The sequence below is a fragment of the Cnephaeus nilssonii genome (genome assembly GCF_951640355.1).
Source record: "Cnephaeus nilssonii genome assembly, chromosome: 9".
Taxonomy (NCBI): Eukaryota; Metazoa; Chordata; class Mammalia; order Chiroptera; family Vespertilionidae; genus Cnephaeus; species Cnephaeus nilssonii.
Window position 1 is genome coordinate 81,806,402 of NC_137080.1, and position 25,259 is coordinate 81,831,660.

At 41.4% G+C, this 25,259-nt stretch overlaps 1 protein-coding gene across 3 annotated transcripts in view; it reads left to right on the forward strand.

The window, feature by feature from the left end:
* Positions 1-24,126, forward strand: part of CYP39A1 (cytochrome P450 family 39 subfamily A member 1) — an 89,674-nt gene extending 65,548 nt beyond the window's left edge. The window contains exons 11-12 of one of the 3 annotated variants that reach the window (XM_079780983.1): positions 13,996-14,083; positions 24,079-24,126. In XM_079780983.1, coding sequence (XP_079637109.1) covers positions 13,996-14,083; positions 24,079-24,111 — 121 coding nt within the window. In that variant the 3' untranslated portion in view covers positions 24,112-24,126. Of the gene's footprint in view, positions 1-13,995; positions 14,084-15,477; positions 15,692-17,435; positions 19,448-24,078 lie in introns of those variants that run through there. The other 2 variants (XM_079780981.1, XM_079780982.1) reach the window with 2 other exon arrangements.
* The last annotated feature ends 1,133 nt before the right edge of the window (positions 24,127-25,259 follow it).

Below are 25,259 nucleotides of genomic sequence, written 5' to 3' on the forward strand. Positions count from 1 at the left end.
AAAATCGTGCCCATTCTTAGTTTGTGTATCAGGAGCCAATTTACTTTCTCATTTACCAAACACGCAGTGAGTCAGAGGAAGTTGCCTGTAAAGTTTCTGACAATCAAAGTTTATCACGAACCGTCTTGTGGCCGTGCAGCTGTCACCCCTGGGCGTCCAGGCCACTGAGGCAGCATGAGAACCCCTCACACAAGTGAACACAGAATATTTTGCTGAATTTACCAAATAAGTACTCAGTGCTGCCATCAACTGCCAGATAAACATTGGAATGGAAGAACTGTAGTACCTCCTCCAAAGAGTGGGAGTGCTGAAATGCATTTGGAGGAAGAACCTTTGCTAGGCACTTACCTGAAGCTGGGTACACACAGCAAGGGAACCCTTCCTAGTAATTCTACAGCTGGAGAAGAACGTGGCTTTGCAGGAAAACAGGAGAAAGCAGCATGAACTCCCAGACTTCTTCAGCAATGGTAGCATGCAAAATGAAGAGTCCCATCATAGTGGACATTCTCCTCCTAAACTGTCCATCTAAATGGAGAAACAGGACAAGGGAATTTTAGTGTCATGTGCTTGTCTCTGAGAGTAGATGATCTTGGCAGAAAAGGATGTGCTTGCTAGACCCAACCCCTGGAATCTACACCAAGCCAGCAGCCTTGATTTTCCCTGATTCCTATCTATGCATGAGGATGCCTGGGTGGCTGTTTCATTGTGCTAATTGATAGGGGTTAAATTCTAGTGTAAAATAGTCACGCTGATTGTTGGCATGATTACCCCGCTTGCAAAGGCATGCTTGGACAAGAAGAGGGTATATAAGAGAACAGCTGCAGTACTTGAGAAATGGAAAAGAAGCATGGATTCCTTGGGAACAGAAACTGTGATTTCCAGCCTTTTGTGTGTGTTTGGCTCTCACCTGTGTCATAGGGCAGTACTAGGCCACAAAGTCATGGACGTGTTTTGAATTACTAATGAAAATCACACAGCTGTTGGAAAATTAATCCAAAAATAGGTCCAGCTGATAGTAGATTGGTAGTAGTATTATTCAACCTAACAAATACCTCTTGAGCACCTGGTTTAGTATGGTTATTATTTCATTCAATAAATATTTATGGAGAATATACTGTATTTCAGGGTAGGGCTCTAGGAGTTATGTTGGAAAACAAAATAAGGGATGAAAGTCCCTTCCCTCAAGGAGCTTATAGTCTAACTTAAGTCACTTTAGTAAACACCAGGGAGAGTCAAAGAAACATAACATTCCTGAATTGCATATAATGTAGTTAGGGAGATGAAACATAGCAACGTGGAAAACAAGCCTGCTTAACTGCATAAGATAGCACCTGAGCAATGGCAGGTGAGTCATATAATTGCCATAGGAGTTCAGGGGCATTAAAAGGGGCTTTATGGCCTAGATGGGAATCCTATACAATAAAGAGGGAATATGCAAATTGACCATCACTCCATCACAAAGATGGCTGCACCCACAGCTGAGGCCAAGTTCCCATAAGGAGCCTTAACAAGCAATCAGCAGGGACCTGAGGCTATGCCCGCCCCTGCCCCCGTGGGGCTTGACAGGAGACCTCAGGCCATGTCCCTCACCCAGCAGGGCTTGACAGGAGATCTCAGGCCGTGCCCCCCACCCGGCAGGGCTTGACGGGGGACCTCAAGGTGCGCTTCCCATCCTAGTACTGGGCTAGGGGACCTCAGGCTGCTCCCCCCACCCTAGCGCCAGGCCAGGGGACCTCAGGCCACAGCCCCCACCTGGTGGGGCTTGACAGGGGACCTCAGGCCGCACCCCCCGCCCAGCGGGGCTTGACAGGGGATCTCAGGCCATGACCCCCACCTGGCGGGGCTTGACGGAGGACCTCAAGGCACGCCCTCCGCCCCGGTCTGGGCTGGGGGACCTCAGGCCACGCCCCCCATCCTGGCACCAGGCCAGGGGACCTGAAGCTACACCCCCTGCCCGGCAGGGCTTGACAAGGGTGGACTGGCCAGGTCTGGATCTAGCCCAATATGGGGTGGGGGGCCGGCCGGGTCTGGGTCTCACACAATTTTGAGGTGCATGTGGGTGGGCGGGAACTTGACTCTGGGTCCCATGGTGAGCCCCAGACTCTGACAGGAGGAAGGTTTTCATATATCTTTTACTAATTTTCTTTCATCTCTGACACGTCTATGATTATAGAGAAAGGGCAAATAGCAATATTAAATTATTTCCTCTAATTAATCCCCTTTTAATGTGCACGAATTTCGTGCACCAGGTCACTAGTAATCAATAAACGGCATAGAAGAAAGCAGTGGTATCAAACTTTTAGGAGAGATGAGAGGAACTAGACATAGGAATGTAATGGACCTGTATGTTAATGGTAGCAAGTTAGTTGTCTATTTGGGGTTTGTGAGGCTCTGAGCACAGTTGTTTCTGTATGTTTGTTTTAAAGATGATGTAATTTTAATAATTGTGCCCTAATGAAATAGCTTTGCACAATCTTGTATTTGAGAAGTACTGTTAGCTGGTCACTTTTGAGGAGTGAGCAAACTGAGATCAATACGGGTTTCTTGACATGTTGCAAATTCAGTATATGGGGAGGGCAAAAGTAGGTTTACAGTTGTGAATACCCAGAATAGAGTTTATTCTTGTATTATTATTTATTAATTATTGTGTTATTTATTGATATTACAACTGCGAACCCAATTTTCCTAGCCCACATTCTGAGGAATCTATAATAATAAAAGCATAATATGCTAATTAGACCAGACGTCCTTCTAGATGATCTTCCGGATGAAGCTGGGATTGCAAGGGAAGCCCAGGTCCTGGGTGCCTGCCGGCGGCCGGAGGGAAACCCAGATCCCAGGTGCCAGAGGGAAGCCAGTGCCAGCAGCCAGGGGAAGGAAGACCTACTCTTGCATGAATTTCGTGCATCGGGCCTCTAGTTAGTTACATAAACAAATGCATCCCTTCAACTCCAGTTGTTAAATAGAATTGCATCTGCTTATACAGTGGTTACCTAACGTTTTCACCACAGTGTGCACATGTCCTGGTGGGTATATAAAGTGGTTAGGATGAGGGTAGGCAGGGCAGATCCGGTTAATCCCAGATCTCTGAGCCCGGCTGCCAGACTCTCTGTGAATTTGCAGCCATGCTTCTCTATTCGTTCTGCTTTACTAAGGAGCAGCGACTCACACAAAGGAGCCGTGAGACCACTGGCCGAGTTGGTGTCATTACTTTCTTAGCCATTTCATTTTGACACTTCATTACGAGCCTAAGGTTTCAGTCTGTGAAGAACAAAAGAAGCCATTCAAGAGTGACTTTTGAGACTCTGATAGGCCAAAGCGCTAAAATAAATACGCTCCTTTCTGAGCAGAATTTCAATGATCTCCAGCCCCTCTGTGGTGCAGGATTTCTCTATGGCGAGAAAGGAGACTTTGGGCTGGTGTCCCTCACACCCCACCCCACCCCTCAGTGACTGCTCTTGAATAGGCGTCTACTGTTCCTAAAAAAGAGGACCGGCATGAAAACTGTACCATATCACAACACAATATGCCTGTAGTGCTGATTCCACCCCCAACTCTGTCCCTGGGGAGTACAGTTCCCTAAGCCAATCCTCACTTCCCATCCCTGGCCTCTCCTTCCCTTCCCATATGGATTGGTTTAGGTGTTAGCACGTATTTTAAGCAGCACAATGAACTACTGAAGTTTCTGTTGGGACTTCCGGGTCAAAAATAACCAACCATTCCCTGTTGGATGTGAATAAGGAAGGGCTTGATCCTAGAAATCCTTGGCAGCTATTTGAGACTCAGAAGGAGGAATTGTTGGGATGAAGCTGGAACCATAGAACAGAGCAGCGGCGGCGGCCTGGCTTCCCGGGAACATCGCTGGCTGCCTCCGTGGTCTCTGCCCGAGGCCAGCCCCAGCTCCAGGCTTTTCAGATCCGTAACACCATGCATTCCCTTCAGTACAGAAACCAGTCTGATGTGGTTTTTCTGTCACGTGCAACTGAGAGCATCCGAAGTATTATAATTTTCTTTTAAAGAAAAAAAAAATGTTAAAGATTTATCAAACTCCATGAAATAATAAACATATACTAACCACATCAGTTAATAGCTTTCTAAATACCTTGTGCTTTGTAAAAGGGCTGAATTTCATTTACTTTGGGTATATCACAAAGCAAAAGTAAATGCCACTTCTTAAATTTTTCCTAGAAGGTCTGAGATTTAACATATATTAAGAGATAATTTCTCTTTGGTGAGTACTTGATCTTAAGTCAATACTGGTCCTTTGCCTTTCTCTTCTTCTTCTTTTTTTTTTTTTCCTTAAAAAGAAGTATCCACATCTCTAGCTCATAGCTCCTACATATGGGAGCTTCACTTCCAGGAGGAGTAGCTGTAGCAATGCCATTGGAACAATCCCACTGCCACTCTGTAACACAGTGACCTCAGAGCGTGCCCTCCCACCAGGAGCTCGTTCTGATCTTCCCAATGACGCATAAATGGAATCTCACATCAAGATCGGCGGAGGTTCCTCAGTCCTTTCCGCTTTGTCTTCTCATCTGCTTTCTCACCTCCTTTTCCCTTTTTTCATTCTCTTCTCTTTTTCATGTGTTTTCTTCTTTTTCCTCTTCCAACTTACCTTTATCTCATTCTTCTCTTCTCGTGTTATTCTGTTGATTTTCCCCCACCCCTTATTTAATATGGGCATCTACCTGCTCACTCTACCAGATTATGTCCACACCATCAACCAAAAGCTTGGTACCCCAGCCAGAGGGTTTCAGGTATAGCTGAGAAATTCTTTGTAATTTTAGTTCTGTGAGCTAAAACTAAAAGCTTTGATAAACTATTCTCTTTTGACATTTTTTCCTCCTTTCTCCTTGTCAAGGTGCTGTAGATGAGTGATGCTTAAAGTGTGACACGCCCCCACAAGTAGTAACATAACCTGTAAACTTGGAAAAGTGCAAGTTCTCAGGCCTTTCCCCAGACCTACAGAATCAGAAACTTAGGGCATGGGGCCCAGCGACCTGTGTTTTAACAGGCCCTCCATGTGATTCTGATACATGGTAAAGTTTCAGAACTGCTGGTCTATATTATTTTTCCTCCTGCCACCAAATTGATTATATTTTCCTAAAAACTTTCTTAGGGGGATGAGGTTGTGGGAAAAGTACTTTCCCTTTAACTTGAGTAGCCGTGCTCAGTGACGATGCCTGTGAAAGTATGTCTGCATGCTGCCTTCTCTGCATTCCAGGGCAAGATCATTCTATTTTCATAAGCCGCAGCTGGTAGCAACTAGGAATATACTGCAGAGCCCTTGTTCCTGGCAACCGTGGCCGTTTTCCAGCCCATGCTGGCATTGCCCGCAGTGACTCCAAGAGAGGGATTCAGTCTCACAACCGAGACACCTAAACCTGAAGTCATCAATCTCCCCTAATCCTCGCATTCCTTTAGTTCTCTGTTACTTTTCAATGGACCACTGTTCTCCCAGACTCCAGGGCTTTTAGGGTCACCCTTGACCCCTCCCCCTTTTTGGCTTTCCATGTCCATTCCCACCTCCTAAACCAGGTCTTGTGCCTTAGCATCAGGTGATATCATATCCCTTCTCCCTGGCTCCGTTGTCTCTTCTTTCAGTCCATCTTACTCACTACATACAGACTACATATTTAATTTTCCTTAAATTGTCATCTCTGATTGTCATTCTCTTGTTAAGACTCTGGTGCCCCTAGAATTCTGACACCAATTGTGCCCTTCTGAACCTCTGGGAAAGCCCTCCCCAGAGGGTCCACCCTCTGTTTCCTAACGACAGCTCATCCCTCCCGTGGCTCATGCTATCTGCTGGGTCAGGAATGCCCTCACTCAACATGTCTGCTTATTTAAAGCCTGTCCTTCCGTCAAGGTCTAGCTCAAGTTTCACCTCCACATAAAGTCAACATTGATTACTCCAAGTTGGAGCTCTCTCTCCAGACTCCAAACAGGCCTTTCGTTTCCACCTTTATCTTAGATGGTTACCTCTCCCATCTCTCCACGGGCCTTACTAGCGATGTGAGGCTGGAGTCTGTGTTTTGTCAGACGTGGTGCTCTCAGTGCCTGTGAACGCTCCTAGAACAGTTATCTACAAGTGGGGAAAATAGGCAAGTACTAAGTATTTAAGGAATTTTCAGCATGTTTATATTTTAATGAGCTCTATTTGTAGATGTGTAATGTTGTTCTTGTAAGTGTAAAAAACAAATCTGTTATAAGTAATAGGCCTCATTATTCTCACTGTTTTGACATTAGAAGTGGTATTAAGAAAGCATTCCTGACATGAAATAGCTCAGCTTGCTTCTGAAGAGCTTCTGTAAAAACACAAATTTATGAACCCATTTTCTTTGACAAAAAACTTTTAATGTCACAGTTATATATATATGTTAGTCTCATATTGTAGACATAGAACAAAATTCAGTAACATGGTAAAGGCTTGAAAACACAAATATTTTTTTTTTTGCATTGCAAAACAATTAACTTTATTTAGTGGATAATTGAGGTAATTCTACAAGAATTTCCAAATATTTGGATTGTGAGAAAATGAGATTTTTAACACATATTATTTTGTTATCTGTATTATTAGTTCACCTTACTTAACAAAATGTTTATAATGTAATATTACTAATTAATACTACTGTCATAATTAATACTAAAAGAAAAATTGTTAAAGCCCCACTAATGAACAATATGAATTCTCCAAGAGCCCGAATTACAGTTTTACCCACGGGAATGCAATTTTCTTTGGTGCACGGGGCAGCACTAACTGGGCCACACCAACTGGGGCTTAAGGGCCTTCTCCACTCCTACAGCTCCACCCAGCCCGCTAGATCGCTTAGTGTCTTGCTGTTGGGCACTGTCTTTACCCCAGGGGGCTGAGCTCAGGGAAGTGCACTGGTCCACAGCAAGTCAAAGGGCTAAAAGCAGTTATAAGAAAGCAGGATTTGTTTGAATAAAGTGGAACCTATAACACTGTTTTATAATTTATAAATATACACTTAGCCAACATTTCCCTAATGCTGCTAGGTAAACATTGAATATTGGGGAATCACTGCTTATTCTACTGAATACAGAAGTTATTGGAAAGAGTGATCTCATCTAATTTACTTCTTGGAAGGGAGCGGTGGGAACTGGTCATTTTTGTAAGTGAGAACTTGAATGTTGACTTTCACATGTTGGTACTCCTGACCCCTCTCATCTGATAGGAGGCTCATGCCCTCCATGGAACACCTTCTTCTGGGGCTTTGGAGACATCACTCTCTTCTTGTTATTCTTTCTCTCTGGCTATTTCTTCTCATTCTCCTTTGCTCATCTTCTTCACCTTTCTGACCTCCAAATTTTGGAGTATCTCAGGGCCCTCTCCTCAGATTTTTTAATGTTTTTCCTTTTAACTAGCTCCCCATGTGATATCATCCTGTCCCGTGGCTTTAAATAATTGTCTGATATTTGTAGCTCTTATGTCCTCAGTCCTGACAGAATCCCTCCTGAACACCAGGCTCATTTACCCAGCTTGCACTCAACATCTGCAGTGGATGTCTTCAGGGCACTGGTCTAAGCAAGCTCTACTTTCCAGGTCCAAACCTGAGCTTCATGTGACAACTCATTAGCCTGTTCTTCCTTCTGTCCTCCCCATTTCAGAGGTAAATAGCAGCTGTATCCTTGCATTTCCTCAGGTCAAAAACTGGGATCATCTTTGACTTTATGTCTCCACGTCTGTAACGCAAATCCATCCTACAGACTGACCATGGCTCATGACTAGTTCTACCATCCTGGTCCAAGTCACTGCTTTCTATTGTCTGGTAAATTGTAATGGCTTTCTAATCAGTCTTCTAGCTTCCATCTACATCATCTTATATTTTATTCTTAAAGTAGCAGCCAGAAGGCTCCTTTTATAATTTAAGGCAAATTTACTCAGAACTATTCAATGGCTTCTCATTTCATGGAATAAAATGAAGTCTTTAATGTGCCACAAGACTCTCTATGTGTCTGGGAGATTTCTCTGACATTCCCCCTTTGTTGCTTATCTACAGCAACACTTGCTTTCTCATTGTTTCTCATTCTCCTTCCTCTGGATTTTTGTTCCTTTTAATTCCTCTGCATGGAATACTGTACCTAGATATTCACATGTGGTACTCTCTTACTTGATTCCAGAATCTGCTAACATGTCACCTCATCAGAGGCCTTCCTTATGTAAAATATGGTAGCCCTAACCGGTTTGACTCAGTGGATAGAGCATTGGTCTGCGGACTCAAGGGTCCCAGGTTCGATTCCAGTCAAGGGCATGTACCGTGGTTGTGGGCACATCCCCAGTAGGGGGTGTGCAGGAAGCAGCTGATCGATGTTTCTTTCTCATCGATGTTTCTAACTCTCTATCCCTCTACCTTCCTCTCTGTAAAGAATCAATAAAATATATTTTTAAAAAAACATGGTAGCCCACACCTCTATCATTCCCTTTCCCCTTACCTTGTCTTATTTATTATCCTAGCACTTGTTCTCTTACTTGATATATGCATTTCCTGTTTATTTATCCACTACCTGCTCATTACCTCCCTACTAGAACTGAATCTTCTTGAGAGCATAAATGTTGCTTTTGTTTACTGCTATAACTTTAGCACTTGGAAGAATATACATATAGCACATAAAGACACTCAGTAAATATCCTATATAATAAAAGCCTAATATGTAAATTGACAGAACGGGTGGAACGAACAGTCTCTATGATGCGCACTGACCACCAGGGGGCAAATGCTCAACTCAGGAGCTGCCCCCAGCAGCCCACAGGCCCCAGGCCAACCAAGGCGGGTGCCAGTGGGGCCCTCCCCACCCCCCGATCACCTGCAGATCGGCCCTGATCACAGGCCAGGCCTAGGGACCCTACCCGTGCACAAATTTTGTGCATCGGGCCTCTAGTTGAATGAATAAGTGAATGGAGAACTTATTTTTTTAAACATATTTTTAGTGATTTTAGAGAGGAAGGGAGAGGGAGAGAGAGATAGAAACATCAATGATGAGAAAGAATCATTGATTGACTGTCTCCTGCATGCCCCCTACTGGGGATTGAGCCCAAAACACAGGCATGTGTTCTGACCTGAAATTGAACTGTCACCTTCTGGTTCATAGGTCCATGCTCAACCACTGAGCCACACAGGCCAGGCAAGAAATTATTTTATTATATTTATATACTCAATATTTATTGAATGAATGAAGATCTTACTATCTTGTGTGACCTAAGTGTCATTTCACTGTTCCCATAGACGTTACTCTCTTCTGGGGAGGTAGGGAGGAAAGGCAGGTACCCTGTTTCTTTCACACTAGCTCCAACATGGGTGAAAATGAGGCTCATCACACTTTCTGTCATTTTATTATCTCTTTATACTGAACTATATCCTACAAGACAGTGTAAGTGCTTCAGATTTGACTAAATTTTTAAGGTAACAAAAATCACAGTGTAGGCAGGAAAATATTAAAATTGTACATGAACTATTACTTTTCCCAAGTCCAGGAGAGAAGTATTTCAGCTGAGCACTTCACAGAAAGTCGCTGTCCCTAAACATTTACTCCTGTGTACAGGGATGTGCTTTTCTCTGTTGCAAAATCACCCCGGGCAGACGCCCTCATTTTAGCCTCGACCCTCCCCTGAGTTCATTTCACATCTTCCTACCTTCACGAGTCCATTTCTCAAAGTCTGAGTAGAGAATGACCTGGGTGCTTTCAGCAGGACAGTCCATGATTGTCCTTGGGACCTGAGCTTTTCAAAACTGCTTGTGATGGCTCACCATGTCCAGTTCCCTTAGGGTGTGTCCAAAGGTTTATTCTTCATATTGTCGACTGAATGGTCGCCTGTCATTTCAACTCTTTCTCTTTCTCTCTTTCACATATCTCCCAAAACAGTATATATATATATATATATATATATATATATATATATATATATATATATCCATAAAAGGAAAATTAAATATTTAGCCCCAAATTACCCAGACTGGCCTTTCTCATATCAGTAGTGCATTATTATAAAAAACAATATTAGTACTTTTTCTTCATACCTTTATAATTTCTTTTTTACTTTTAACACTTTAAATATGTTGTTCCCTTATCTTCTGGCACTCATGGTTTTCGATGAGAAGTCTGTGATCATTTTTAATTCTGTTTTTCTTTATTTATTGAGTCTTTTTTCCTCTGACCGCTTTTTAGAGTTTTTTCTTTATCACTGTTTTTTGTTTGTGTGTGTGTGTGTTTTAGCAATATAATTGTGATTAGCCCTGGCAAGGTTTTCTTTATGTTTTTTTTGCTTGGGGTTCATTGACTGTCTTGGATCTGTAAATTACAGTTTTTAAAAATTTGAAAATGTCTCAACTATTACTTCTTCAAATGTTTTTTTTCTGCCCATCTATCTGCATCTCCAAATTACATGTATGTTAGACTGCTTGATATTTGTATAGGTCACTGGTACTCTGTTCATTTCCTTTTTTCAGTCTTTTTTGTTTGTTTGTTTGTTTTTCCATTGATTTCTAGAGAGACTGGAAAGGAGGAAGGAGGGGGAAAGAGAGAGAGAGAAACATCAACATGACAGAGACACATTGATTGGTCGCCTCCCACACACGCCCCCACTGGGCCAGGAACCTGCAACCAAGGTACATGCCCTTGACTGGGAATCAAAACCAAAACCCTAACCACTGAACCAAGCTGGCCCGGGCTCTTTTTTTAGTCTTTTTAATCTAAGTACTTAATTTTGGATATTTTTCATTGTTACGGTAAGTTCCACAACCTTTTCTCTTGCAGTGTCTTATCTTCTATTAAATCCATCAGCATATTCTCATTGAAGATATTATATTTTCCATTGCTAGGAGTTCAATTTAGGTGTGTTTTTTTTTATATTTTCCATTTCTCTCTTCATCCTGCTTCTACCTTTTGAACATGTGTTTTAGATTTCATTGGTGTTTTCAATATCTATCATTTCTGCGTCTGTTTCTTTTGAATGAGTTTTCTCTTGCTTATATGTCACATTTTCCTGTTTCTTCCAGGCCTGGTAATTTTTGAATAAGTGAAAAACATAAATTTGAAGTGTTATGAATACTAGGTTTTATTGTATTCCTTTAGTTTTAGGCTTTATTGTTTGTAGGCTTTAAGGTAAATTCAGAGTGGCATTCAATTTAAAATAATATAATCCAACTACTAAGGAAATGCCTTTTAAGGACTCTACCCAATGGCCCATGTGTTATAAGATCTTCCCACTCTAGCTTGTGGGAATGCAGTCTTCCATGTCTTGTGTGACCTCTGGGCATTATTCAGCTTATTGCTCTTTGACTTCTTTTTTCATTTTCCTTCTCCAGCCTCAGTAGTATTTTCTCACAGGTGCAGAGATCACTTCTTAGCCGTATGAGCCCGGTGGGTAGCTCTCTGGCGCACTCTTGCTCTCCCTGTGAAACTTCGTCCTTTCTGATGTTCATTCCTCAGAATTCTAGTTTCTTTCACTTGCCTGAACTATGATCCTCTGTCTTCTTAATTTAGTGAGACTGCCAGGTCTGTGGGGGGCTTTCTCCTCCTTGCAATGTGGCCTGGAAACTACCATAGGCAATAAACGGAGTCAGTCATAGGGCTCACCTCATTTCTTCCTTTCTTTTGGGGAGTTTTCATTTTACACTGTGAATCTTTCCCAGTTTTTGAGTGTAGGATAACTGACTCCTGTTACTCCATCATGGGCACAGGTGGACGTTCTAATTGGTAAGAAATGTGACAAAAATTTAGTTGTGAGAAATTCTGAATCTGTACACAAATTAGCAAAATTGCTTTTTCTTGGAACTGCTGCTGAATTTTAATTTGAATCAGTAAAGATTGGGTATATTATGTTTCACAGACATTGATACTCTGTTGGAATAAATTATTTTTAGCATTTACAAGTAAGTAGGGTTAAATTTGCATCATAAATATTCATGAAGAATGGATGTGGTATCCAAGTGGGTTATAACAAGTGTTCCAGATTTCACTTGAAATAAAATATGGGCAAGATGTTTCAAGAATACCAATGGGAAACAAATCTAATTGCCTAATAGGAATATCAGATCATTCATATTCATTCATTCACTCATTCAATCAACAAACATTGAGGATTCAACCATAAATAAGACATAGTTTCTGCTTTTTTGTGAAGATTGTAGTCTATAAGAGGAAATACATACAAAATATTAACTGTAATATGGTAGGATATAGTATGATTGTAGGATAAAGACGTTAGTTGATGGATGTGTCACATTCCACAGAAACACAGAGAAGGTTGAAAAGGGCAGGAAATTGAATCTGCTTTATAAAAGGCATCACCTTTCACCATCTACTCATTTATTCAGTAAACATTACTGGGCACCAATAGTATGCTATGCACTGTGCGAAGGCCCAGCAATACAATTCTTCCTCCAGGAGAGAAATAACTAATAATTGCAATTTAGTGTCATAGATGCTCTGACTGAGATGTGCACAGCGAGCCACAGAAGTGGAGAGGAAGGGCACCTCAGCCCAGGGGCAAGTGACCAGGGACTGCCTCCCAAGGATATTGAGCCTCAGACAGGGAAAGAGCTTGCAAAAGAGAGCATCACCATTCAGGGACCATCACGTGTACAGTGTAGCAAGAGTACAGGTTTCAAAGAGAAGCTACTGGGGAAACAGCAGACCTTTAAGAACTGGTTGTGTTCTCCTATAGCATTTGGAGGAAAATAGGAAGCATCTCTCTTTCTCTCTCATGCTGTGTGTGTGTGTGTGTGTGTGTGTGTGTGTGTGTGTGTGTGTATAGAATGATAGATTTATGATTTAGAAAGTTCACTCCAGTTCTAGAGTGTAGGGAAGTGAAACTGAAAGCAGAGGGACCAATCTGGAAGCTAAACTGATTCAGTAATCATCTGATCCAGGAAATAAATGAAGTACCACACTGAAGGAGAAGTGGAGGGACTGGAGACAAAGGGAGAGGAGAGGGGTTGAGGAATTATTTAGAAGATACAGAAAATGGTCTCAGTGCCTAATTGGATATGGAGGGTGAAGGAGAGGATGGAATAAATGATGACGTCCAGTTTTCCAACCTCTTGGGCTAATTGTATTCATTAAAGGCTATGACCTCTAAAAGGGTTTGAATACCCTTTGGAAAATTCAAGACAACCCATTGGAGTAAAAGAAAAATAAAGCAGAATTCCATTTCCATTTTTCTGTTTGTTTTTTTTTTTGTTTGTTTGTTTCTATTTGTATGTGTCTTACAAAGTAGACAGTAAACTAATACAGTAGTATTTGTACATAATTTGGGGGGAACTTGAGGTGCCTATACAACATTTAGGCAATAAATTTCAGTGGGTAATAAGGGTCTAGATCGACAAGACTGTTCAATAGAATTTTCTGTGATCATGAAAATGTTCTAAATGTGTACTGTCCAGTATAGTAGCCAGTAGCCTCCTATGGCTATTGAGCACTTGAAATATGGCTAGTGCACTGAGGAACTGAATTTTTTTTTGTTTATTTAAATTTAAATAGCCACATGTGGCTAATGGTTATCATATTAGAAAGCACAGATCTAAGCTTAGAAAGAGACCCAGGCTTTCATTTATTAAGAGCTTGTACTGGCTAAGCTTGTTACATACATTTTTAAACAATTTCATCATCCCAACTACCTTACTGAGTAGACAGTTTTATACAGGCACATCTCAGGGATATTGTGAGTTCGGTGCCAGACCTCCCCAATAATGTGAATCATAATCTTTTTTTTTTTTTTGCTGGTGGAGATCTTGCCTTCAACTGGTAAAATCACAACATCTGTGAAATGCAGTAAAGTGGAGCACAATAAAATGAGGCATGCCTGTGAAAGCAAAGATTAAGGTCGTCCTTTATCCTTTTAATAGTAAAAATTTATATTGCAAAGAAGAGCATATTTGTTCTGAAATATGTGTACTTTCTAGATATTCTCTTTGGTAGAGAATACTTCTGCACTTTTCATAACCAAGTAACAATTTTATATTTTTCTTCCAGATGGTTTGCTATGTTAGAGATTGAAATGTGTATTATTTTATTATTTTATTATTATGACTGCAGTCTTCTGGACCCATTGCCAAAACAGGTGAGTATTTTTAGAATTTTAAATAGTATGACTTTTAAATTTGATATGAACTTTCACCACTGGGTTTTATTTTTATCTTTTTAAAAATCTTTATTGTTGAAAGTATTACAGATGTCCTCATTTTTCCCCCATTGAACCCTTCTAGCCCATACCCAGGCCTTCACCACACTATTGTCTGTGTCCATGGGTTATGCATATATATGCATACAAATTCTTTCATTAATCTTTTCCTACCCATCTACCCACCTTCCCTCTGAGATTCATCAGTCTGGTCCATGCTTCTGTGTCTCTGGATCTATTTATTTTGTCACCCCTTGGTTTTAATTAGTAGAGATGAGCTACTCATTCCCTCTCTTAGACTTGATCTTAACAGGTGTCTAACATTGAACTAGACTAAGAAGATACTCCCTTCATTCCACATCTAATCTATGTGCTCCATCATCACAAGACCAGGACCCAAAAGCAGTATTTCCACCACTTAGTGTTGGGACCTCTTCAATGAGTTTACCAATGTTAACCCCTTTTCCTGGGTTAGATAAACATGGCCTGGATATTGGGCTTGTTTCCCTAGAAAGATATGTCTGTGGGTCCAAAAGTGAACCATCAGTTTTGGAGGCAGGTTGTAGCCCTTGATCCATTTGAAAAGAATGGCATGGAAGAAAACTAACCCAGTGTAAAAACAGTGGACAAAAGTGAAAAGGCCATGACCTTTCCAACCTCTGACCATTGAATGTTCCCATCATTTTCTATAGTTCTGTTTCCTAGACCAACAGCTCTCAAACTGGTGGGAGCATCAGTCACCTGGGGGCTTTGTTAGAACACAGAATACTGGCCCCACCCCTAGATTTTCTGATCCAGTGTGTCTGGGGGGAAGCCCAAGAATTTGCATTTCTAACAAGTCCTGGTCCTGCTGCTGATGCTGGTCTGGATACCGCACTTTGAGGACCACTGTCCAAGGGGAACTGCAATTTAATTCCAAATGTTTGGAAGTCATTTTGAAAATTCTGGATAAAAGGTGTTATTTAAACTGAAGGTGAAATTAAAAAACTAAGCATTGCACTCATAGGGCTATTCACATAGCATTTTGTGCTTTGGTTTAAGCTTGATATAATGAGGCTAATCTATGGAAGGATAAATAAAACCCTCGGGTGACATTTCAATAGAAATTATGTAAGTGCATAAGTGACACAGACAATATTGTGTTACTCACAAAAGTGCACCTTTCAGCACTTTCCCCTAATTTCTTTTGCGCTTCTATTTTGAGAACAAGTAACTATCAGTCATGAGGAGCTCTCAGAATCCTACAACAAAACAGGAGCCAAATACCCTTCACACAGGTTCTCAGCTGAGGACAGGGTTGTTTGTTTGTTTGTTTTTAGCAAAATGAAGATCAGGGCCAGGCTTTACAGGCACCAAATCCTGGTCCCTGGTCCCCGAGTTAGATGTCACATTTTTGCCGGGATGTCAACTATTTCCCCACCAGCAAGACACAGAAACTCCTTTTCAGATCAGAACGATAACCTTTGTCAGAGCCACATCACCCCAATGCTGGAGATCAGTCATTGTGACCAGATCCCCAGGCAAGATATTCCCAGCACTTCCTTCCTAGCTAAAAATTCTGTTAGTTGTATTTATTATATTATTTTACATACATCCTAGTTCTGTGTTGATACTACTAAGAACTTTTTTTTAAAGACATGCTATCTCAGTTTGTCAAAAGTACAGGTCTAAGTGAATTCTCATGATCTCAAAGGGCATTCTATTTCATAAATTCTTATTCTAGAAAGAGAAAGATCAATGGAAATTATGTAATTATTGGGCCTGTGTTACTAAGTTGTAAAATGAGGTGATCAAAAACCACAAGAAATGACCTTCAAATTTCCATGTTCTTGTAGGATATGGGAGGGGATGGTTGCCGGGGCATGTTCTGAACATTTTGTCACGTGCAGAGAGACTACTGGATTTGAAAAGGAATATGCTTGTCATAATAGCAAAAATCAAATGCTAGAACCCCCAATTTAATTTTGCAACAGCCCATTGTTTTATTTTACCTCAGAAGATCTTAAGAAATTCATTGAATTTCCATTCTCTCCCATTAAAAACCAAACAATAAGGAAGCACAAAGCGCTCCAGAGTCCATGGTTGGATAGCAAAAGCAAGCACATTTGTATTAACACAGTGGGGTTTTGTTTGCTTGGTTGATTTTATTCTCTTATACCTTTGGGGGGCGGTATAAAACCTCTGGATTCCCATTCTAGAAAAACACACTCCTCTTCATACACACAGAATTGTGGCTGCAATTTCACAGGATCCACAGAAACCCTGCACTCATCCTCTCAACTCCCCTGAGAGGCTCCTGGCTAAGGAGCCCATTCCGGGCCATGTTGCACTCACACTGACGGTAGACTGATGACTTAAATTGAATCCATCTCCTCCTTCCTCACTTCTCATCTCCCCCTCAACCCTCACGGTTGGCAGAATAGGTAGCTTTTCTTTTTCAAGCTCCCAAGCCTCAGCAACCTCTGTATTATTTGCAATAAACTATCCACATCTCATCTCCATACACATTTATTCCTTGTTCATAACTAGAGAGAAAGAAATCAGAACATTTGGAACCCACAAAATATCCTTTTGGAAGTTAGGACCTTGGGTGTACTGTAATAGTGATTCATTCATACCACCAACACCTCATTTGCTTTTTATTTTATTTTATTTTTAAGATTTTATACTAATTTTTAGAGGGAAAGGAAGGAAGAAAGAAAGAGAGAGGAACATCAATAAGAGAATGAAACATGGATCCACTGCCTCCTGAACACTCCGTACCAGGGATAGAGCTTGAAATCTGGGCACGTGCCCTGACCAGGAATCGAAACAGCAACCTTTAGTTGCACAGGATGACACCCAACCAACTGAGCCATACCTGCTAGATTTATTGAACTAAATACTAACTGAGCCATACCTGCTCAGTTGGTTGGGTATCATCCTTGCTTTTTAAACTTCTATTACATGGCATAGAGGTCTCACCCAGAGATTGTAAATAAGGTGTCCCAGTTAGGGGCCAGAAATGTAGAAAGAGTCTTATTTGTGGTATCCTGTTTAGCCAGACAAAGTGAAGGGTGGGTAGCTGATGAAACTGTGATGGGGTGGCCATTAGAAGAAGGGATTGCCTTCTTTTCTGTCCCTTGAGTGGGAGGCTCAAATTGATAAGACTCATCAAGCAAACACTTCCAGTCTTCTAAATGTAAATTCTGTATCTTTTAGGGATAATTATAACTGAATAAACTGTAGGTCTAAAACTGTTGGTTTTGTCTATCTCTTAATTTCCACATTTCTTCTGCATTTCTGCTCTTAGAGTCCCCTCCATTTGGTGGGTGTCCAGCAGCCAGAAGGACAATGCCGAATTGAATATAGACAAAGAAAGTGACATCTTCTGGAGTCACAGAGGACCAGGCCTTCTGGAGGGTGACTGCCCCTCACCCACGGGCCTGGCAGCACTGAGACTTGAGCTTGACTAAAATGTGCTGCTGAACCTTTGCTTTAGTATTTAGTTCAAGAAAATGTCCAAATGGTGCCTGTGTTTGCGACCTCAAGAGTAGACCAAGAATCTGACATCACTCACTGATATGAACACCTGAATATGTGGTTTACAGAAAATGTTTAAATGATCAAGAAGAAGAGGCATTTCTTAAGAAGTTGGAATTTGGTTTATGAAAAACTATATTAGGACCTTAAATAGTAATAATGCCATTTGAATGAAAATCTGAATACATTAATTCACCATGAAGGCAACATACTTAAATTTCTGTGTTGAGAAAAGCTAGCATCAAAAATATTAAATAATGATTTCTGGAAATGTGTATTTTTCTTTTTTTAAATATATTTTTATTGATTTTTTACAGAGAGGAAGGGAGAGGGTTAGAGATTAGAAACATCAATGAGAGGAACATCAATCAGCTGCCTCCTGCACGCCCCCCACTGGGAATATTCTCACAACCAAGGTACATGCCCTTGACCAGAATCAAACCTGGGACCCTTCAGTCCGCAGGCCGACGCTCTATCCACTGAGCCAAACCGGTTAAGGCTATTTTTCTTAATATAATTCTTAACTAGCAATTGGAATTATCAAGCTCTATTACTATAATTCTTTATTGTGAACATGTCTGATGCTAAAAGTATGAATAGCCCAGCTGGTGTGGCTCAGTTTAGCATCATCCCATGAACCAGGAGGTCACTGGTTGGATTCCCTATTAGGGCACATGCCTGAATTGCAGGCTCGATCCTTAATAGGGGTGTATAGGAGGCAGCCGATCAATGTTCCTCTCTCATCAATGTTTCTATCTCTCTCTTCTCTTTTCTTCTCTCTAAAATCAATAAAAAACATATTGTTTAAAAAGTAAAAATAAAATGAAAGCTTTCTAAGACCTGTGAAGATAGGGATCATGTCTTAACACTCATTTCTACAGTCAACTACATCTGGGACAGCACCTTCCCTATAAGACATGTTTAATAAATGTATGTAGATTGATATATTCATTTGTATGTATTTCAATTAAGGTGAAAGCACTCTTGATTCAAAGTGTCTGTAATCACAGTTTAAGATACTATTTTTGCTAATGTATGGAAACACAAATATAATGATGTGTCAAGGCAGATAACAACATTTGGCTCCATTATTGAGACTTATGCCTGAAATGTTCTCTGTGAAATCTAGAAAAGAAATTCTGTCATGTTTAGGAGAAAATATGACAATAATAACAGAGTGGTCAGTGATGTCATGATTTGTCCTTTAATATTAAATAAAAAGCTGCTTGCCTCCTTTATTTCACAGTAAGTAAGCTTTGTAGTGCATGCTGTCCTCTGGATTATTTGCTCCCTGCGCTAGAATTATCTCGTGGCGTTGATAATGATTGCTTAGTCATCTGTTTCCTACCAACGAGCAGATGACTCCCTAGCAGAAAACTAAGTACTCGGAGTATATTAACTCTTCCAGACTAATACAGTGATTTTTAAAGCTTAGCTAGCAGCTTGTAAATCAGCTTAGCAGGCTCAGGGGTCTGGAGACCGAAGGGACTGAGGAAAGTGTAGAAGTCCCCAGCAGGTCTGAGAGTTGCAGACTAATCTGGCAAATTCCTCTAAAGATGTCAGGTGTGTTCTCAGGGAAGGCTCACAGTGAAACTCTGCATTTGCATATGATACACACTTCAGCTGAATTTGCAACCACTCAGGGCTAGTGTTTAGTTCATCATTGCTCGATCAAGATGAATGTTAGCTGTCAAGTTTATGCAAGTTAAAAAAAGAATGCACCACCATTTAATTCTGCAGTTCTGTCAGTAAATGCATGAACTCTTGTTGCTGCTACCAAATAAAAAGGAAGTTATAATCTGTGTCCATTTCTTTCCTTGGAACAAGGGAAAGGAGAGTTGGGGTGTGTGTGTGTGTGTGTGTGTGTGTGTGTGTGTGTGTATGTTTTAATCACATGTGCCACACTGGCTACCTCCACAGAGATGTTCTGCATCTAGGTGGCCTCACATTGTGTTAAAATATGATCAAAACCACATTCAGAATTCCATTCTCTCCACCTAACCAGCTCTGCAGTCACCCCGCACATACCCGCACTAGAACTTGTCACTCCACCCATAACTGCTTGTCCTCTGAGGTTTTAAATCGAGACCGTCTATCTCTGGCCAGAGCCTTCTACCCGCCTTGTCCTCTCATTTATTCCCACAACACTTACTTTTCAGCATCACAGGGAGCCTAGTTCCCCAGCTGACTATATTTATCAGCTTTCTTCTACCTCCAGGTCCTCCTCCATCTGATGCTCCTTAGGTTGCCTCCATCCTCATGACCTAATTACCTCCCAAAGGCCCCATCCCTAATGGCATCAACTTTGGGGATTAGTATTTCAACATGAATTGGTGGGGGCCAGGGACGCAGGCATTCAGACCATAGCGGGAAGTAACCCTGCACAGTGGTTTTCCTTTCTAGTAGAGTTCTGGCTATGTATTTGGCTCCAGTGGAGGACGCTGGACAGCACTCACAAATGAGGTGCAAGTGAGCACTGTGCACGGGGGACCCCAGACTTGGTGAAGCAGCCTGGAGCCTGCAGATAGGAGTGGACCAGGACACCTGGCTTTCCTTAGCACAATATCCTATGTTTCAAAAATGTTTTTAGAATAAATGTTTCCATCTTTCTCCACTAACTATTGGGCATGGATAAAATTTTAAAACTTAGGGTTTTATTCATTTTACAGTCTTATTTCTTGGAATTTTAATAAATGGCTATGGGTTATTACTGACAGGAGTACAATTTTATGTGCAAACGATTGGTTTTCTTGACAAAATGCCTACCACTTTCTAGAAACCACCACTATGACCTTTGGTCACTCGAGCAATGACTATGTGCCTGGAACTTGCTAAGCCCATTTCATCCACCCACTTAATTTATTCTAACAACAATACAATGCATAGGTTTTTTTCTACTATTATCCCCATTTTATAAATGAGAAAAGTGGAGCTCAGAGAGGCTGGGTGACTTACTGGAGGTCACATAGCTAGTTTGTCTCACAGTTCATGCAGATGCTCCTTAGATTTTATTGTTGTTGCTGTGAAAGAGAGGCGTGTTTAGAATTATATAGGTACGTGGAGATAACATCCTGACTTTGCTGTTTAAGAGGCTGAAATCCAAGCAGGAGAAATGTCATGTTATGCGCCCTTGAAAGATGTTCAGTGACTAGTGAAACCGCCCTCTGAGTCCGACAGTGTAACTGAACCATTCTTTGAAGGCAAACAATGGAACAAATGAGTAAATTTCTGATTTCTTTTGGCAACAAAACTTTTCTTTCCACCACATATTCATTTATAGATCCCCCAATAAAAAAGCAGGTAAAAAGATGATAAATTTGACTCAACATTTAGTTGACTGTACATCATTATCCACAGAACTGGTTATACACCTCTGCAGAGCCCAGGGGTCAACGAGGCACAATTTGAAAAACACTAGACTAGACAAGCTCTGTGTCGTAGAGACATCCACTGCCCTCTGAGTGTTAAGTGCTTCCCCAAATTTCCCTGTGCCTTGACGGTTACTCAGGGTCATGGGACCAGTTTGGCGAATGGGCTGTAGGTAGAAATGATGTGTCAATTCCAAGCCCAGGCATAGGGATATACACTGTATTTCCCTCTTCCCCTGACATTGCAACAGGGAAGCTCTGCAGCCACAAGAAGGCAGAGCGCTCATCAGCCTGGGTCCCTGGGCATCAGAGAGGACAAGAGTCCTTTCCCACAGTGCATTGCTCATGGTTTGAGCAAGAGACACTGATGCTTGCTGCCACAGCAGAAACAAGGCGACCCGCACAATCTCAGAAATGAAGTCCTCTTCTTTTTTATGCCTTTAGTCCTCTTTTCTCTGATCGGATTTTATTCACAGGAATACCTGCTTCTAGGACACTCCATGCCAGCTCAAGAGGGTGACTGGATTCTACTAAAATGACTTTCTGATAGCCAATATGCAATAACCTTTTTTAAAGTCATAACATTGCAGTTAAAATTCTACTTTTGCTGTTGTACTGTGGTTTCTGCACCTTGCCCAGCATGACTAGCAACACCGGATGGAGCCTGCACTCCCTTCTGCCTGGATGCCCTTGGTCTCCATCTCCGTCAGACTTAGGTCTCCAAGGCTCAGCCATCTCATTCTTGGCCAGCCTAGCGGGAGCTCTTTCTAGTTATGGAGAACCTCTCTTTGCTCCCCGCTTCTCTAAGGCTCACGTGGTGTCCCTGAAACTCAATTCTTCTTGTTCCTTAAGAGTTGGCCTCGATGTCTCATAAACACCACAGCCTCGCAAAACTTGAAGGGCAGAAATGGCTTAAACTGAAAATGTTTCCCAGGAAGTGATGAGAAATAGTTGCAATCCATTTTTCTAGAGCAGCAGAGGAAAGAACCAACAGCTCGGTTAAACTGCACTATGAGAGCATTCTGACGGTTTATACATCTTGCTATAGTGATGCTGATAATAATAAATGTTGATTGATTTTTTTTGTATTTGGCATTGTGTAAGCACTGCCCATGCTTTCCCATTCTTCTTTCAAGAACAAATAAGAAGCACACTCAATATGGAAATATCGATTTTAGTCCTCAATTCCAAGAAATGTGACAAACTGATTCATACAATAACATTCTGAAGTTGTTTCCAGAACTCTATTGAGGACAATAGCTACGAAACCAGGGATGCTTGCTTTATAGTTTCCTGCACTGGCAGAAATAGCCAATAGCGTTTTACTTTTCAATTTATTTCCCTTTCAGAATAAATGGAAGCACAGTTTTCACTTAAGAAAAAAAGTCTAAGACCATGGTTTTCTCTGCAACATTCAACAGAGAGCAGCCACTCTGCTGCTGAGAGAGCCCAGGAGAAAGGAGGACTCAGCTTGGAGGAGCTCTAACTGAGTCCTGATTGACAGCCGAGTCATACCTCATGGGTCTTCATTTCTCCTCGAACACACGAAGGCTGGCCTAGGCTGATGGCGCCGTCAGACCCTCCACACGCCTCATGTCCTCTGCTGTACGCACATGGTCATGACATAAATATTGCACCAGTAGGTGCCCATTAAAGCAGAATTTGTGGGGTAAATAAGCCACAGCTATTGGCCTTTCTGCACCCTTTTTCATGAAGGGGATGGGAGGAAAGGCAGCTTGGAGAAGTGGAAAGAACACTGAATTTAGACCCAAACCTCTACGTCCTAACTCTGCTTCATGCATTTACTAGCTCGGTTACACTTCACCTCTTGTAACCACAGTTTCCTAGTCTATAAAACAGGGATAATTCCAATAACTGCCTCAGCCTGATATTTAGATGGAATCACTGTGAACTCTGTAACCTACCTAGTGGCTCACAGTCATGATTCAGTAATGGTGAAAACCATGTCTGGATCAACTTCCCATACCTGTAAGCTTCCCTGGAAATTGGAGTCAATGATTACTGCAGCCCTCAGCGCTGTTAGACCTAGGAAACTTCTAGCTGTCATTTTTGCAGAAGCCCAATTGTGTTTTTCCTCCAGTAGCTGTAAGCCCGGCCATTCTGCGTTTCCTCTCGTTTCCTCTGGTTTCCTCTCACCGCTGTCCCGACTCTAACTTGCAGTTTTTAGACAAACAAGCCTCTTTTCTGAGAACTTTGTAACTCACATTCTCCGAACCAGCTTGCTGTGGACAATTTCAGTTCTTTTCCTAACTTAATTTCTAGAGATCTCTACGCCCTCTTCTTTCTCTTGTGGAAGAGGCCCCAACGCATCCTGAAACTGCCTTTTCCATGAAAATACTTTTGGGGGGAAGATAAAGACCAAAAACCAAACATAAAAGACAAAAGCTTGTTAGCCCCAAGTTGCATTCCCAGAATTCTTTCTCATGCTGTGTTCGTTTCTCATCCAGCCCAAAGGAAACGTAAGTACAAAATAAAACAAAAATGAGGTATCAGCCTTTATAGGCCAGTGTCTGAAACATAAATGAACTAAACTTCATAAAAATCGTTCTCGTTGTGTTAGATTTTACACATTGAGACTTTGCTAAGCTTTTTCTATATCATAATGTGTCATTCAGATGGCTTCATGGAAAGTCGAAAACTGTTTTTGAGGATATTCACTCATTCATTCATTCATCCATCCATCAACTAAGATAATTCAACAGAGTGCCAGGCACTGGGCAGAGAGAGCACAAACAAGCAAGAGTGAGAGAGCATGAGAGAGGAGAGACCCTGCCCTGAAGGATGTCTCTATTGGTAGAGGAGTTAGACTGTCTCCTTCTCAAGTGCCCATCTAACATCAGGTGCCTATTATAACCCCATGACGTAGGTACTAGCATTATCTCCATTTTTCAGAAGAGGAACTGAGGCTCAGGGGCATTGAGTGGCTTTCCTAAAGGCACACAGGTAGTCAGTGGTGAGCCAGGATTTATTCAGACGCTTGGGCTCCAGGATCTATGCTGCTAACTCTGTCTTTGCTTTTTCTAGGAGCACCATCAGAGATTTACTCTAAAGGAGTGAGTCATATGATGCTTCAGATGCTCCATCGAAGCCTTGCAAATTCCCACATCTCAGAACACCAAATAGGCAATCATCTCTTGCAGTAATTTATAAGCTCAAACATAGCTTAGACTTTTCAAATATCTTAGAGCAGTGCTATCCACAAGAAGGATGATTTAGTGCATTTTCATCTCTTACTTTAAAAATCTCTAAATATTTTCATACTTCCTATCAATGCCGTCACTGGGAGGAATAACATAATCAGAGGAAGGGGATTTAAACTGTAATAAAAAGTATTCACCTTGTCTAGCTTGTTAGCCATGTTACCAAGATGCTCCAGTGATTTCACTCTGAAAATATGAATTCTATCAACATTCCATTAAGCAACAATATCAACATCCAAGATTGATATGTGGTAGATGACAAGTGCAGTAGATGCTACAGAATTTCAATACATTAGATGCTACAGAATTTCAATACATTTCCAACAGAACAGTCACTAGTAGGCATAAATAGCATTTATAAGGCCTGATAGCATGGCTGGGGGAATATATCTATTCAATGTTCCACAAATTCTCCCAGACAATTAGTGTCCATGAAATATTGCTCTTAATAATATATTTCAGCCCACACCCTGCTTCCCTTCTCAACAGTTACCCATTACTCCTACCAATAGAGACAGAGAGAGAGACCACAAGTTCCTGGGACTTTCTGAAATATGGGATATGCAGCCTAGTCATAGATTATATGAATAAATTTAGATATAGCAAAAGACAGAAAATGGAGCCTAATTAAACCTAACCGATGCTGATAATCTGATATAACTGCTTTAGTTAAATCTAAGGGTGGCTGAAGAGTTGAGTCACTGCTCAGTGATGGGCGTTATATCCACACCTTCCAGATCCCAGAGGAGGTTCTGTCACCTGAGCTGAGGCATGCCCTCAGCTCTTTTTAATGTTGCCGTCCACATCTTCTTTCATTCTGGAAAAACAAAGGTAGAAACTGCAGACCCCTTGCATTGTGTCTTTTCCCTTCCATACAGTGCCATTTCCTTCTATCTCTGATTTTCCTTTGCTGAGCAAGGAGCCTCTTCCAATCTCCACGTAGATCTCCAGAAACAGTTTTGCCAAACTGATTCCCCTTTCCTGTTGGAAACAAGGCTGCCTTAC